At 47.6% G+C, this 14,320-nt stretch overlaps 1 protein-coding gene across 8 annotated transcripts in view; it reads right to left on the bottom strand.

Moving 5' to 3' along the window:
* The window catches only part of ABCA1 (ATP binding cassette subfamily A member 1), a 145,021-nt gene that overhangs the window by 87,033 nt on the left and 43,668 nt on the right, over positions 1–14,320 (bottom strand). For 6 of the 8 annotated variants that reach the window (XR_003681173.2, XM_028493741.2, XM_028493734.2 and 3 more), the window contains exon 6: positions 2,490–2,614. Coding sequence is in view for 7 of the 8 variants with exons in the window: in XM_028493741.2 (XP_028349542.1) it covers positions 2,490–2,614 (125 nt within the window). In the remaining variant the exon portion in view is untranslated. The remainder of the gene's footprint in view (positions 1–2,489; positions 2,615–14,320) is intronic. The other 2 variants (XM_028493736.2, XM_028493737.2) reach the window with 1 other exon arrangement.

The raw sequence follows: 14,320 nt of genomic DNA, 5'->3' as shown, positions 1-14,320 counted from the left end.
TTGCCTATCTCCATTTCATTTAGTTGTTTTTCTGGGGTTTTATCTTGTTCCTTCATCTGGTACATAGCCCTCTGCCTTTTCATCTTGTCTATCTTTCTGTGAATGTGGTTTTTGTTCCACAGGCTTCAGGACTATAGTTCTTCTTGCTTCTGCTGTCTGCCCTCTGGTGGATGAGGCTATCTAAGAGGCTTGTGGAAGTTTCCTGATGGGAGGGACTGGTGGAGAGTAGAGCTGGCTGTTGTCCTGGTGGGCAGAGCTCAGTAAAACTTTAATTCACTTGTCTGCTGATGGGTGGGGCTGGGTTCCCTCCCTGTTGGTTGTTTGGCCTGAGGCAACCCAATACTGGAGCCTACCTGGGCTCTTTGGTGGGGCTAATGGTGGACTCTGGGCGGGCTCACGCCAAGGAGTACTTCCCAGAACTTCTGCTGCCAGTGTCCTTGTCCCTTGGTTAGCCACAGCTGCCTCCCGCTTCTGCAGGAGACCCTCCAACACAAGCAGGTAGGTCTGGCTCAGTCTCCTATGGCGTCACTGCACCTTCCCCTGGGTCCCAATGCGCACACTACTTTGTGTGTGCCCTCCAAGAGTGGAGTCTCTGTTTCCCCCAGTACTGCAGAAGTCCTACAATCAAATCCCGCTAGCCTTCCAAGTCTGATTCTCTAGGAATTCCTCCTCCCATTGCCAGGCCCCCAGGTTGGGAAGCCTGACGTGTGGCTCAGAACCTTCACTCCACTGGGTGGATTTCTGTGGTATAAGTGTTCTCCAGTCTGTGAGTCACCCAGCCAGCAGTTATGGGGTTTGATTTTATTGTGATAACGCCCCCTCCTACCGTCTCATTGTGGCTTCTCCTTTGTCTTTGCATGTGGGGTATCTTTTTTGGTGAGTTCCAGTGTTTTCCTGTCAATGATTGTTCAGCAGTTAGGTGTGATTCCGGTATTCTCGAAAGAGGGAGTGAGAGCATGTCCTTCTACTCTGCCATCCTGAACCAATCTTCCCTAAGTCATTCTTATCTATTAAATTCAGCAAAGAACCTTTCCTTGGCCATATCTTATTTAATTAGTTTTACTGGACCTAAATAAACTGCACTTCTTCATACATGGTCCTTACTGTCCATTAGACAATAAGTTCAGTAAGATGAGGGTCTTTGTTTTTCTTGCTCTCTTTGTGTCCACAGTGCTGGAATGTATGGACAGTAAATATTTGTTGAATGAATGAATGGATGATTCAGACTCTTTATTACTCCATTACTATTTCCTCTGTTTGTTTCAATTAGTGCAACCTGACCTGCTTGTAGTACAACCTAGTGGGAGTGATGGACCAAAAGCCTTTCAAGACCCATGCAGCTTTCTAACCCTGCAGAGCACTTGGTTGGCCATGGTTTCCATTAAGTTTCCACCTACTGCCAGATACTCAAGTACACTTCACTTTTCCTCCTTTCTCTAACTAGCCCTTGCTGCCAGCCTACCTTTAGTATTTGGTTTAAGAACACTGACTACGCAGAGACTAGTTACCATGCAAGGACCACCTCCGTACTTAGGATGTCCCTTATTTTAAACTGATCGGATGTGACAGATAAGAAACTGGCGGAGGGCAATGGAAATCATGCTAACGATTTCATAAGCCTGCCGCCTTTGGCCCATCTCCCAACCACACAATTGGTAAATTCAAGGCATATTTTCCTAGTTTCATAAGGGAAAGCAATAAGCACATTTTTCGAATTTTTTAAATTCTAGATCATGTAAAGCAAAGATCTTATTTTCAGTCATAAACATTTCCACTACTTCTGCTTACTGCAAAGACAAGCTAGTACGTAGACATGAGACACAGTAAGGAAGCAGTTCCCCTTTCTGCCAGAGAATAAATTTGAGACACTTCTCTGAAAATCAATAACCATGCAATCTGGGTCTGCTGTCCACCGCACAGGAGCAGTGTGATTATCTAATGATGCCAGTGGAAGTTTCTGAAAATCTAAGGTTAAAATTCTACATAAACACTAATATTACTTCCTGGTTTTATAAATTTAAGAAAACAAATTAAGCATTTTCTCCTTATATATCTTTCCTGTCTATCTTTAAAGGAAGCATTACATTTTGAAAAATCTCCTGTCTTAGATTTTATAGACAGATACTCTAGGTAAGAATCCTCAACCCTGGTTATTGTTTCAGAACTGTGAAATTTTAAAGAAAATGTTTAATTCATCTTAAATTCATCTTCCCTTTAGGGAGACGTTATCAACAAATGCCAACTGATGGGCAGGAAATCAGTTTTATTTCAACCAGCAGGCCTGTGACGCCAGGTTGTACATTCCACTCTCTGGATGGTTTGGCAACGCCAGCCCGAGCAGGGAGGTAAAGATAGGTGAAGCTGCATTGGAGCCAACAACCTCCTTCAGCGTCATTACAAAGACAGGATTTTATTCACTTCCCTCCAGGCGCTCTCCAACAATGTCACTGCCATCAGCCCCACCAGGGAAAGTGATGGTCGCAGCTTACCTTGCGGAGACTGACACCAGCCCCCAGAATCTTGTCCACAGTTGGCCTTGGCAGAGAGAGGTTGTGATGCAGGAATCCAGAGAAGGTTTCATTGTCTACCAGGAAGTCCTGAAACTTCAAGCCTGCTGGAGAAATAGCGTTTTATTTTCATTTCATAAGTAACTCAAAAAATAAATAAATAAATAAATAAAAAGCACGACAGAGCAAACTATCATAATATTGACTGCCTCGTTTTAAACCGATTGATAACCACAGGCCTCTGGCTTAAGCACACAGAGAAACAAAGTTCAGGGAGCTTCGCCTTAACAGCAGAGACAAGAAAAGACTGCTTTCTGAAGCCGTGGTGTGCGGCACTGCTGTACGTACACACACACACACACACACACACACACACACACACACACACACACACAGCTTCGCCAAGAAAAAATCAACCCACCTGAGATTTGTGACCCTGACCCCACAGCTCCTGTCTCCCCAGTGCCATCTCAGACAGCTAAACTCGGAGATATTTAAAGCCTTTATTCCCACAAGCCTCGGGAGGCTGGTTTCCTCTTGATGCAGAGCAGTGGTTCTCAAACTTGGGCGGGCATTAAAATCACCTGCAGGACTTGTGAAAACAGACTGCTGGTCCCCTACCCCCAGGGTTTCTGATTCATCGGCCTGGGATGAGGCTGGAGAATCTGCATTTCTAACAAGCTGCCAGGCGGTGCTGATGTGGCTGGTCTGGGGCCCACCCTTTGAGAACCAAGGATGTAGAGCATTATGCATATCAAAGCGCTTTCACAGCCTTGGTCTCATTTCATTTCTAAACGTGGAACACGTGATACAGACCTTCAACACCCAGGTCTGCCGTGCTTTAAGAAAACACATATGCATACATTTAAAAAAATCAACGCTACCAAATGATTGGATTGATGCAGGGTGTCATACAGAATCTCTTTAAATAATTAGCCCTTCAGGTACATTTAGAGAAGGTTCCAATCCAGTGCAGTAAAGCAGAAAAAGCACTAGCCAGAAATCCAATTTTAGTCCCCAGAGTTGGAGGCTGTGCCTAGTGGCATCACTTGGGTATTTCATATCTTTCTGAATTTCAGCTTCTTCATCCCAAAACATGAGGTTCCCGGCCAGATGCTTGGCAGGCCCTCTCCCTTACTGAAATGCTCTCATTTTCCCTGCCATACTTCATTTGAGTGTCCACTTCCCCTGCTGCCCCTCCCTCTTAATAACCCAGCTTCTTTCAATAAAGAGAAAACCAGCTCATCATGACCTCATGACCAGGCAGACATCACTGAGAGACTAGCCCACAGGCCCAGGAACGAACCCACCTCTCGGGGGCAAACCTAGCAAACCTAAATCACTTAACTGATGAGAAACAGATGTCTGACATGAAAATGGGGCTGTGAGGTGAGGCTTAAAGAGGACAGGAATTAATCCTGGGAGCTATGGGGGTGATGTGCAGAGATAAAGTAGAAGGAGGGCTCAAAATCCAACCAGACTCTCATCGGTGCTTCCTGATCCAGATATATTCTGCTAAAGCAAACTTTAATAATACAGAGTTATAGAAGGGATACACTAAGCATGATTCACGTCTCTAGAGAAATGATTCTCTGGCTACACCTTATTTGACTAACTCCTAATTATTCCTCATGACACATTCAAGAAGCTGGTCCTGGCCCAGTCAGTACCCCTTCAGAGAAGAGATGCTCCTGCAGGCTGACACCTGCCTGGTGCTCCCTAACACAGATGATACTGCGTTCTCACCATCGTGTTCGCTTCTATAGCTGCCAAACCTCAGAGCATCTAAGATTCACTTAGGGACATGCTAAAATGCAGTTTCTTGGGCCCAATTCCCAGAGATTCTGAAACAGTGGCTCTAGAGTGGGGCCTAAGAATCTACATTTTAATAAGCATCTCTTGTATGTCTAATGCAGGGGGTCTGGGGACCATCTTTTTAGGAATGTTGTTTTATTTGCATATTCTCTCCACCAGACTATGTCTTTTATCCTTGTATCCCGGGGTCCAGATCAAGCAAAGAATTACTGATCAGTGAATGATGGCTGGATAATAAATACTAGGAGATGGGTTCAGGGCTGGGAAGATTCCGGAAGTATCCGAGCAACATCACAGGATATTTCCCTTCAGCTGTACAGGTCCGAGAAGGACCCAGAGGTATTAGGATGATCCCCAGGCTGCACCCCAACAGTAAGCAGGACTCCTAGTCACTAGAACTATATTCCCAGAGACGCAAAGTGCCATCCTGAGTGTCCCAGTATCCCTAAGGTGTCCCTAAGGTAAACGGGAAGAAGGTTGGAAAGCTGGTGGCTTCAACTGAAGTCTGGCATGGAAAGCCTGACACTAACCACTGTGGAACAATGGGGGTCAGAAAGCCTGGGCTCTGTATCCATTTATTTGCCAGATTATTTCACCTAGCTGTGTCTCCACTGCCTCACCTGCCAAGTGAGGGACGAAGAAACCTCTCTGAGCTCCGGACAGAACAGAATATACACACGAGCTGAGCCTCAGTGACCAGGCGGGTCACACCCCCCCTCCTGAGAGTGAAAAGCCGGAGCAGCACTCGACACTGGGCTGAGCCAAGTCCAGAAGAGCCTCCCCGCTCCGGAGCAGGGCTGCTCGAGGGTGGGAGGCCAACCCCGCAGCACTTGCGATGGGTCTAGGTCACGAGCAACACTCTTGAGACCAGGGAGCACGCGCAGCGCATTGACAAGCCGTTTCTGGTTAGTCAGCTGGCTCTGCGGAGGAGAACAGCCGGGTGTGATCAAACTCCAACTGCCTCTCAGTGAATCCTCCGAATGAGAAAGAAGAACGGAGAGGCTGATTAAACAGTCACCAACCTTTGGCAGTGCACGTGCACGTGGTGGCGAGGCCGCCATGAGGCAAGGCAGCAGGGCGGGCCAAAGATCCCTGGCCACAAAGAACTTGAATTCTGGTCACACGGATACCACACATGTGGACGCAGATTCACACACCACCACCACAAAGCTGCAGCCAGTGTGCATGCAGGAAAGCAGTGCCGTGGGGCGCACTGGTTCTCAACCTTGGCTCCCGGGAGACACGATCAGAACTTCTGGGACTGAGACCCAGGCATCAGAATTTTCTAACACTCCCCAGGGTGATTCCAGCCAAGTTTGGGAAACAATAGTGCAGTGAAAAGATCAGGGGTGTGGGACCAGAATAATCTAACTTTGATGCTGGACTCTGCTGTTTATGAACTGCGTGGCTTTGAGAAGTTCATTTTGCCTTCCTGAGCCCAAGATTTCTTACCTAAGAGGTAAGGCTAACAGTACCCACTTTTCGAAGGTATGAGGATTAGAGATATTTACGTGTAATGCATGAATAGTGAGCAACGGGCTCATTGTAGGTGCTCAAAAAATGATAATAATTTTGTGATTATTGAGAAGGGTTTATTTCACTCACCTTTACTAGTGTACCACCATGAAGTGTAGAGAAAAGATAAGGACACAGGCACTGCCCTCAAGGAACTTCCAAGGATGATAAGGGAGATGAAGAGGCAAATCAACAGAGAAAGCAGAAGGGATGAGAGAGCCAGAGGAAGGCAGCTCATGGAAGCATTTGACCCAGATGAGGCTTATTATCTGCAAGTGTTTCAAGGGGGTAGTCAGGCTGAACAGGCTGAAGCTAAATTCTGGAAAAGGACAGAGAGCCAGAAGTCTCCAGAGTCTGTGGCTGGTGAGGAGAGGGAAAGGAAGGCCTCCCGTGATGGAGGGACCAGGATACCCTGTAGTCATAGTGTGCTGTGTACACCAGGTTCTCAGTGTTTCTGAATGAAAAAATAAATGTACAAGCAGATAAACATAGAGGAGATTCCTCAAAACCTAAGATTTGGGGAGAAGGAAGAGAACGAGGTATATAGCATGAGGCCAGAGTTGGGTGGCTTTGTACCTCTGGTCTCAGTTTTCTCCATTTTGTTGTTGGCAGGAAAACAAGTGGAGAGGCCAAGAATATCGAGAAAGCCTGATGTCTGAAATGGCCCTTCTCCTCTTGGCCTAGCTAACTCCTACCCTTCTTTATGACTTGGGCCATAAGTCATCTCCTCCAGGAAGCCTGCCCTGACATTCCGCCCTCAAGCTGGGTCAGGTGGCCATCCTCTGTGCCCTAACAGCCTCCTAAGTGTGCTTCCCCCAACCTGCAGGTGTCTGAGACCACATCTTTTTCCCCAGAAGAACAGAAGGGCCTGAGGGCCAGGACTTTGGAACTCGAAAGCACAGCAGTACCTGACACAGAGAAGGCACCCTGGTAATGGTGGATGATGGAGGAATGGATGAACACAAATGAGTGAATCAAGTAATGAACTGAGGTGATTGCTGCGGATAGGGAAGGGTGAAACAGGACCTGAGTGTGAAACAAACCAGGTCAAGATAGCGTTAGAATTTCTCTAAGCCCCCTCAGCTGCGTCAGCCCAGGTCAGGAAGACAGTCAGGTGAGTGGGAGCTGGAAGCAGAGTGTTGGAAGTGTCAATAACAGGATAAATGGGGATGACAGCAGCATCTACGTCACTGCACTGAGCTGGGGGTTAAATGAGAAAATGCACCTGCAGTCCCAGCATAATGCCTGAAACCAAGAAAAGTTCTCAATAAGGATGGCTAATACCATCATCGCTTTCAGGAAAGACACCTCATTAGCTTCATTGCTAGTTTGATCCTAAAGCATATGCTTTCAGAATAGATAAGAACACAGAAGAGACTTTGCCAACTAAGTCAATACTGAATTTATGATCTAAGGTATATGCACGTGTGTGTGTGTATGTGTGTGTTATGTATTTGCCTGGCTGAGCTCCTAAGTCAGACAGAACTATTGAATTCTTTCTGCTGACACTGTCTATAAGGTGAAGAAAAGGTTGAAGCCAACCAATCTGCCTATTCAAGGCTTTAGAAAAGAAGAAATAAATCTAGCATTTTGCAGAGAATCAACGGAAATGATCGCCTCTACAGGATCACTGCAAGGATGGGCATAGATGGAAGATGACCAGTAAGAAAAACCAGTCATTGGAAACAAGACAGAGAACACAATGGAAGAGACAGTCACTTACTTGGCCATTTAACTTCGCCCACGTGAGCTGACATGACCTTGATTTTCTTATCTGTAACGTGTAAGTTGTAGAAGATGATCTCAGAGGTCTTCTTAAAGTTGGTACCGAAAGGTACACTTGGGGTAAAACTAAATCAGTACTGGACATGGCATCAGAAAATGTGAATTCAGGTCCCAGTTCAGTTGTTTCCTAACTGTGTAATCATGAACCTCACTTTTCTGAATCTCTCTGGGCCTCAGTTTCCTTAGATGTAAGAAGGGTTAATAATATTCACAGCTTGTTGTGAACACCAAGATCAAGAAAGTGAAAGTACTCTTCTGGAGGGAAAGGGCCTCAAGAGCTTACAAGGGTAACTGAGAGAATATAAATGCTGTCACAGAATATGGTCATCAGGGAGCTGGACGGGTCACTAAACTAAACATGAGTCCTTGCTGCCTCCAGAGAAGACCAAAAGTCACCATCCAGCAAAAGGCGCCTAGAGCTTTCCTGCTGCCATCTCTCTGATATGGACCAAAGTACTTGAGGAGCCAGCGGCGGCCTGTCCTTTTCCAGAGAGCTTTGCTTCGGGTGCAGGGAGGTAGGGCAAAGAAAAGGAGAAAGAAAAAAAAAACAATTCAGGAGCTTGGAGTCTAAAGAACAAAACAAGTGAAGTGTGTGTTTGTGGGCTGAGGACAAACAGGACAGAATCCTCAGTTCCTTGCCAGTCCTCTGGGCCAGGCAGGCTAAGGAAACGCTTCCAGGGCAGGAGAGAGAGGGGTGTGGAGGGGAGGGGCACTGCACCGGGGGTGGGGGGATACCTTCATGGCCATGTAGTGTTCTTTCTGCTTCTTCCCAGCCTGCCTGCGTGCCTCCGAGAAGGAGGGGAGCAGGGAGGAGGGAGGGCAGCAGCCGCGGAAGGCGGAGGAGGGAAGCCCTCAGCAGAGCTGGCGGCGGGGTTACTCTCGGTCAGTGCCCTCCAGTCCCCAGCTCCGGTTTCAAGATCGCTGTAGTCTCTTTTGTTCAACATGAAAAGAAACCACAGGATCAGCTGCTTGAGAAGTGGGTGGAGGAGGCAAATGAAAAAAAAAAAGAAGTCGAGAAAGAGATCACATCAGCTTCCCAGGCCCAAATACTCTTCTTAAAAGGACCCCAGGAGGGTCTCCCAGCCCTGACCCTGTCAATGGCCTGGAGGGGCCACGGCCAGATTCTCGCTCCTGGCTTGACTCAGCCTAAGCCGGGCCTTCTAAACAAGCCTGCGAAACATTTCTCTGCCAGAAAAGGGCTGGGAACAAACATACTCAGGTGTCTTCTGGGGTATTTTTTGTTGTTTTGGTTTGTTTTCCTGATGCTAGGGCTCCACTTTCTTCTTCAGGGATAGCTCCCGCCTGCTTCACTGAGACGGCTGGACCCTCCCCGGGAAAACCAGGGCTTCTCTGGGAAGTTCAGGGCTCTGGAGAGGGGGGTAAGGCAGGATAACCTGGCTGCTCCCTGGGGTGACTCTTCAGGGCCCGTGAGAGGAGGCCGGGAGCCTGGGGTACACACAGCCTCAGGACCTCCCTGCTGGTCATCTGGGCCCAGGGTTCCCTACCCAGGAGAAGTTTCCTTCTCTACGGTGAGGGCTTGCTGACGGACACCAAGACACCCCTGAAAGATCCCAGGTTCTGGAGTCTGGCTAACCTGGTTCATATCTCAGTTCCAGAATTTTCCAGTTATATGGCCTTGGAGAAGTCACTTAGACTCTCTGAACCTGCATTTTTCTATAAATGGAGATCGGCCATACTAGGGGGTGGGTTAAGTAAACACTAACGACACTGAGTGAATACTGACTCACACACACTGTAAGAGAAAACACAAGCTGAAAAATTAAACAAGTTCAAAACAAATGTGGATAAAGTCTTGGAAGACACTTATGTGAAGGGTTCCACAGAGAAACCAGAATATTTAGGGTCACGCTTCCTGAACCCTTTGTGGCAAGTTCCGGGGAAGCCAGAGTCTTCTCCTGAGACCAATGGGAGCATCACAACTTCAGCAACCACATATTCCTTATTCTACATAGAATGGAACTTGCATAAGTTCAACAAACTTCTAAATGGCTACTGAACCCAAAACGCTAGAGCTAAGGTTCCAAGTGGCAATATTTCTTGGCGCTCCGTGAAGGCAGGAGCCTGTAATAAAAGAGAGGCTGTATAAAGACAGGATCCCTGCCCTTGCCTTCCAAGAGAAGGTGGACAGAGGGTCAGGTGAGCAGAGCCGGGAGCCTCCAGCTCACTCTGCCACTCCAGAATCAGTCAGCATTGAAATCGGGGGATGGGAAGAGACACGACACATCTTTCCCAGATCCATCTGCTAAGGCAACAGCATACCTGTGTCTTACTGAGAAGTGGGCAAGGTGGGAGAGGTGGTCAGGAGCCCCTGGAATGAGGACTAACATCAGCTGGTAAGAAGCTGAATGGTAACCAGGCCCCCAAAGAGCCAGTGGAGACCGTGGCCCCAGAGGGAGAGGTGACCTGTTCACACTGGCCAGGAGCTCCGCTAATGCAATGCAGGTGGTGGACACAGTCGGGCTGGCTTGGGAAGCCCAGAAGGAAAAGAAAGATAACACTGGGGAGGTAGCATTGGCCTCAGTGAGTTTGGCACCTAAAGAGAAAAGAGGAAGAGGCAAGGAGCCATCATTAGACAAAGCAAGAAAACAGCTGGGAGAACACTACATGGAGACCCCTTTGTGAAGGCCAGAAAGGTGGAGAGGTGTGGGAGGGTGCCCAGAAGAGGCAAGGAACAGAGAGAAGGTGAGATCAACATAAGAGGAAACAGAGTCTAGAAACAGGAAAGACCACATCAAACAGAAAGTGCAGAGAGAAAAAGAGCTGGGAAAAAAGAAGAGAGTTGGAGGCATTCAGTTCTCGCTGATGAGCTGGTCTCTGACTGAAAATGAGACCAGAGGCTCCTAACACAACAAATTAGGGATTAGAATCAGCATGCAGGGCCCTGAGAAGCCCAGGAACATGGGAAAGGAAGGGAAGATGAATTTATCAATTAGGGGCTGAGAAGGGGTTCTTTCCAGGGTTGGAAAGGAAGAATTGTTCATATATATAAGGTATAAATTACTTCAGTTTCTCTTACTTTTAAAATTAATAAAATGTACATTAAGGGACATGGTAGTGCTTTGTCGGCAGAGGAAGGGGATTAACATGTACCGAGCATCGGATACATTATATGTATTATTTTCTTTCTTTCTTTCTTTCTTTCTTTCTTTCTTTCTTTCTTTCTTTTTTAATACACAGCCATTGTATTTTATTTGGCCGTGCCGTGCAGCATGTGGGATCTTAGTTCCGTGACCAGGGATCGAACCCATGACCCCTGCATTGGTTGCCCGGCGTCTTAACCACTGGACTGCCAGGGAAGTCCCTGTATTATTGTCTACAATCCTTAAAGCAAGCTTATGAGAAAGCTATCATTTTTCCCATTTTTCAAATGAGGAAACAGACCCAGAGATGTTAATATCCTGCTCAAGGTCACAGAGCAAGCAAGTGGTAAATCTGAACCTAATCAGCTCTGGCTTACAAAGTTTTGGTTCTTTTCGCTCTATAGAAATTAAATGAATCATTTTATTCTTTTAAAATGCTTCATAATGATTTTGGCGTCAAAAGCTGGTGACACCACGCATGCGTCCTGGTACTAGAATAAGGCGAAGTGGCAGCATGGGATGGTGCAAAGATGCTGAGCCTTGAGGTCAGACAGACCCTGATTAAATTCACAGCCTTACTCTGTGACCTTGGGCAACAGATGTAACCCTGTGAGCCTCAGTTTCCTCATCAATAAAATGGGGATGATAACACCAAGCTGGTACTGTTGTAAGACTTGAATGTCACAACATATTTAAATGTAAAACGGCATCATAACCTGGTACAGCTTAGTCTGTTGGACATAGTGTCACTCTAAGATTGCCTTTCTGTGCCTCAGTGCAACAGCGATGAGAAGGCTAGAAATGCGAAGATTTTAAGGAGAAACAAACTGGACTTCCAAACTGCTCTTTGCCACCCACAAGGTAAATAAATCTCATACTGGAAAAGCAAGAGACATGAAACACTGCTGTTGGGGTTAACAACCCAAACTCTTTAAAGGCAGCCTGATATTATGTGGCACATGCCTTCCTGGAATCAAGTACAACTGTGTTTTCTATTCTTGTCTGGGTAAAGCTGACCTTTGATTTGCTTTAGTTCAAGCAATACTTCAACACAGCAGTGCAGCACTGAATCCCCTGATGGCAGACCAAGCTGGGGCCAAGCCCTACCCTGGATGGAAACCAACAGCCTAGGCTTTGAGACGCTGCCTGGTTTTTGTTTTGTTTTGTTTTGTTTTTTGGGATACGCGGGCCCCTCACTGCTGTGGCCTCTCCCGCCGCGGAGCACAGGCTCCGGACGCGCAGCCCCAGCGGCCATGGCCCACGGGCCCAGCCGCTCCGCGGCACGCGGGATCCTCCCGGACCGGGGCACGAACCCGCGTGCCCCGCATCGGCAGGTGGACTCTCAACCACTGCTCCACCAGGGAAGCCCCGCTGCCTGGTTTTGACAGGTCTGGGAAACTTTCAAACTATGAAATTCTAAGGCTTCAAATTAGAACTTTTGGTAAGTGCATACAGATGTGAATTGCAATCATCCAAAGATTTCAAGGAATTTCCAGTTTGATGACATAATGTTGACACATAGGTCAACTGATCTCCCAAGATGACCCACGGGGGCCCCACAAGGACAGAAAACAAAGTTCGAGGCTGCAGCCTCAACTTCAGCAGCTGCCCAAATGGAAGGAAGGGGTTTAGGCAGGGAAGAAGTGACTGTGAGTCACAGGATGTTCTTTGTACACTGGCTTTGGGGAACGTTCCGCCCATGTCTGTTACCACGAAGCCGGGAAGTGGAGGAAGCCTGGCATTTCCCTCGGAAGCCCTCTTGTCTCTGCTCTGATACCAGTCCATCCATGCCCAGTATCTTGTGACCTGGGAACTTTTCTGGCTACCCTGGGCTGCTCTCTTGAGGCTGTAATAACATACTAGCAGAGTATGGAAGTCTGAAGTTCTAGTCCTATTCCCCCCCCTTTGCCAGCTGTGCTTCCTTAGGCAAGTTACTTAGCCTCTCTGAACTTCAGCTCCTTCGTGTGCACAAAAAGGAACAAAATTCCCTACCTCACATGATGGTCCTGCAATGAAGTAAAGTCTAAGCCTGGTGCTCCTGATGTGCCAGATACTGTACTAAATGCTTTATGCTTATCTCATGATTCCCCACAACAGCCCTAAGAGAGGACTGTTATCCCCATTTTGAGGAAACTGACACACAAAGATGCTCCAGAATTATCTAAGGTCACACAGCCGGTAAGCAGCAGAGCCAAGATCTGAACCAAGGCAGTCTGGCTGTCAGGTATGCTGAGTCTCTTAATACTAAACTCTACTGCCCCACTGGATGTTTACAAGATGCTAACTTTAAAACCCTTTCCCTCAACTCCCTGCCACAGCCAGTCACCAAAGCCTGCCCTGCCCTCAGGGGATCAGGTCTTTCTGACTTTGAAAGAGCAAAGCAGAATCAAAGGTCCATGCAGTGAGTTCTCAGTATTACCAGTAAACCCAATAGCCAGAAAGTTATGATCCATTTCCCTAGGTAAAGTCCAGCATAACCCTCGGGACTTATTTCATAAAAGTCTTGGTCAGAGCCACATCAAAAAGGTCAAACGAGCCAGATTTGTACCATGAATATATAGAAAATGACAGCCATTCCACTGACACTCAAAAATGTCACTGAAGGGATGGACAAACTCAAGACCCAAGTCAGGGTGTCAGGATGCAGGCAGCGCTGCCCCAGATCTCTCCTCCAGTCTTTCCCCTTCCAACCCGTGACCTCGACGATGTGGGATGTCTTCAACCACTACATATGATACAAACTCGAGAGGGGCCTGGGCCCATGATGCCACCTAGAGATGAAGGAGAGCTGTAGTCGGGATTCCAGGATTTGGGGAAGGAGCAAGGCACTGGGGCAGAGTGGATGTTTGAGCTGAAATGTCCAGCAGGAAGCAGGCTAACGAGCCCATTAGGTATCGCTAAACAACACGCTTAAGGAGCTGTACAGGAAATAAACAGTAAGAAAGCAAAGGGATACCTCCTTCCCTAGCCCAGTTCTGATCTGAGCAGCACCGGCCCTACTGGGAAGGCCTTAGCTCTGGCCAGCCCGCTGGTCACCCCACTGGAAAACGCCAGATTCCCCAAAGAGGATGCAGTGGGCTGGAGTGGTGAGCAAACCTGGAGGGCCGGGTGGAAGAGGAGGCCGAGCAAGTAGGCAGTCCTTCCTGTCCCCCCAAGCCTCTGGCAGGGGCAGACGCAGCTGTGTGAGGCCTGAGGCTGACACAGTTTGGGGACTCTCTTTAAGAAAAAGAATATTTTGGGGGCTTCCCTGGTGGTGCAGTGGTTGAGAATCCGCCTGTCAATGCAGGGGACACGGGTTCGAGCCCTGGTCTGGGAAGATCCCACATGCCGCGGAGCAACTGGGCCCATGAGCCGCAACTACTGAGCCTGCGCATCTGGAGCCTGTGCTCTGCAACAAGAGAGGCTGCGATAGTGAGAGGCCGGTGCACCACGATGAAGAGTGGCCCCCGCTTGCCATAACTGGAGAAAGCCCTCGCACAGAAACGAAGACCCAACACAGCCATAAATAAATAAATAAATAAATTTTTTAAATCCAAAAAAAAAAAAAAAAAGAATTTTTTCTTTTCTTTTTTTTTTTTTTTTTTTTTGTGGTACGCG

The sequence above is a fragment of the Physeter macrocephalus genome, chromosome 9 (genome assembly GCF_002837175.3).
Source record: "Physeter macrocephalus isolate SW-GA chromosome 9, ASM283717v5, whole genome shotgun sequence".
Classification (NCBI taxonomy): domain Eukaryota; kingdom Metazoa; phylum Chordata; class Mammalia; order Artiodactyla; family Physeteridae; genus Physeter; species Physeter macrocephalus.
Note: the sequence above shows the minus strand (reverse complement) of the source record. Positions and strands in the feature narration are given on the sequence as shown.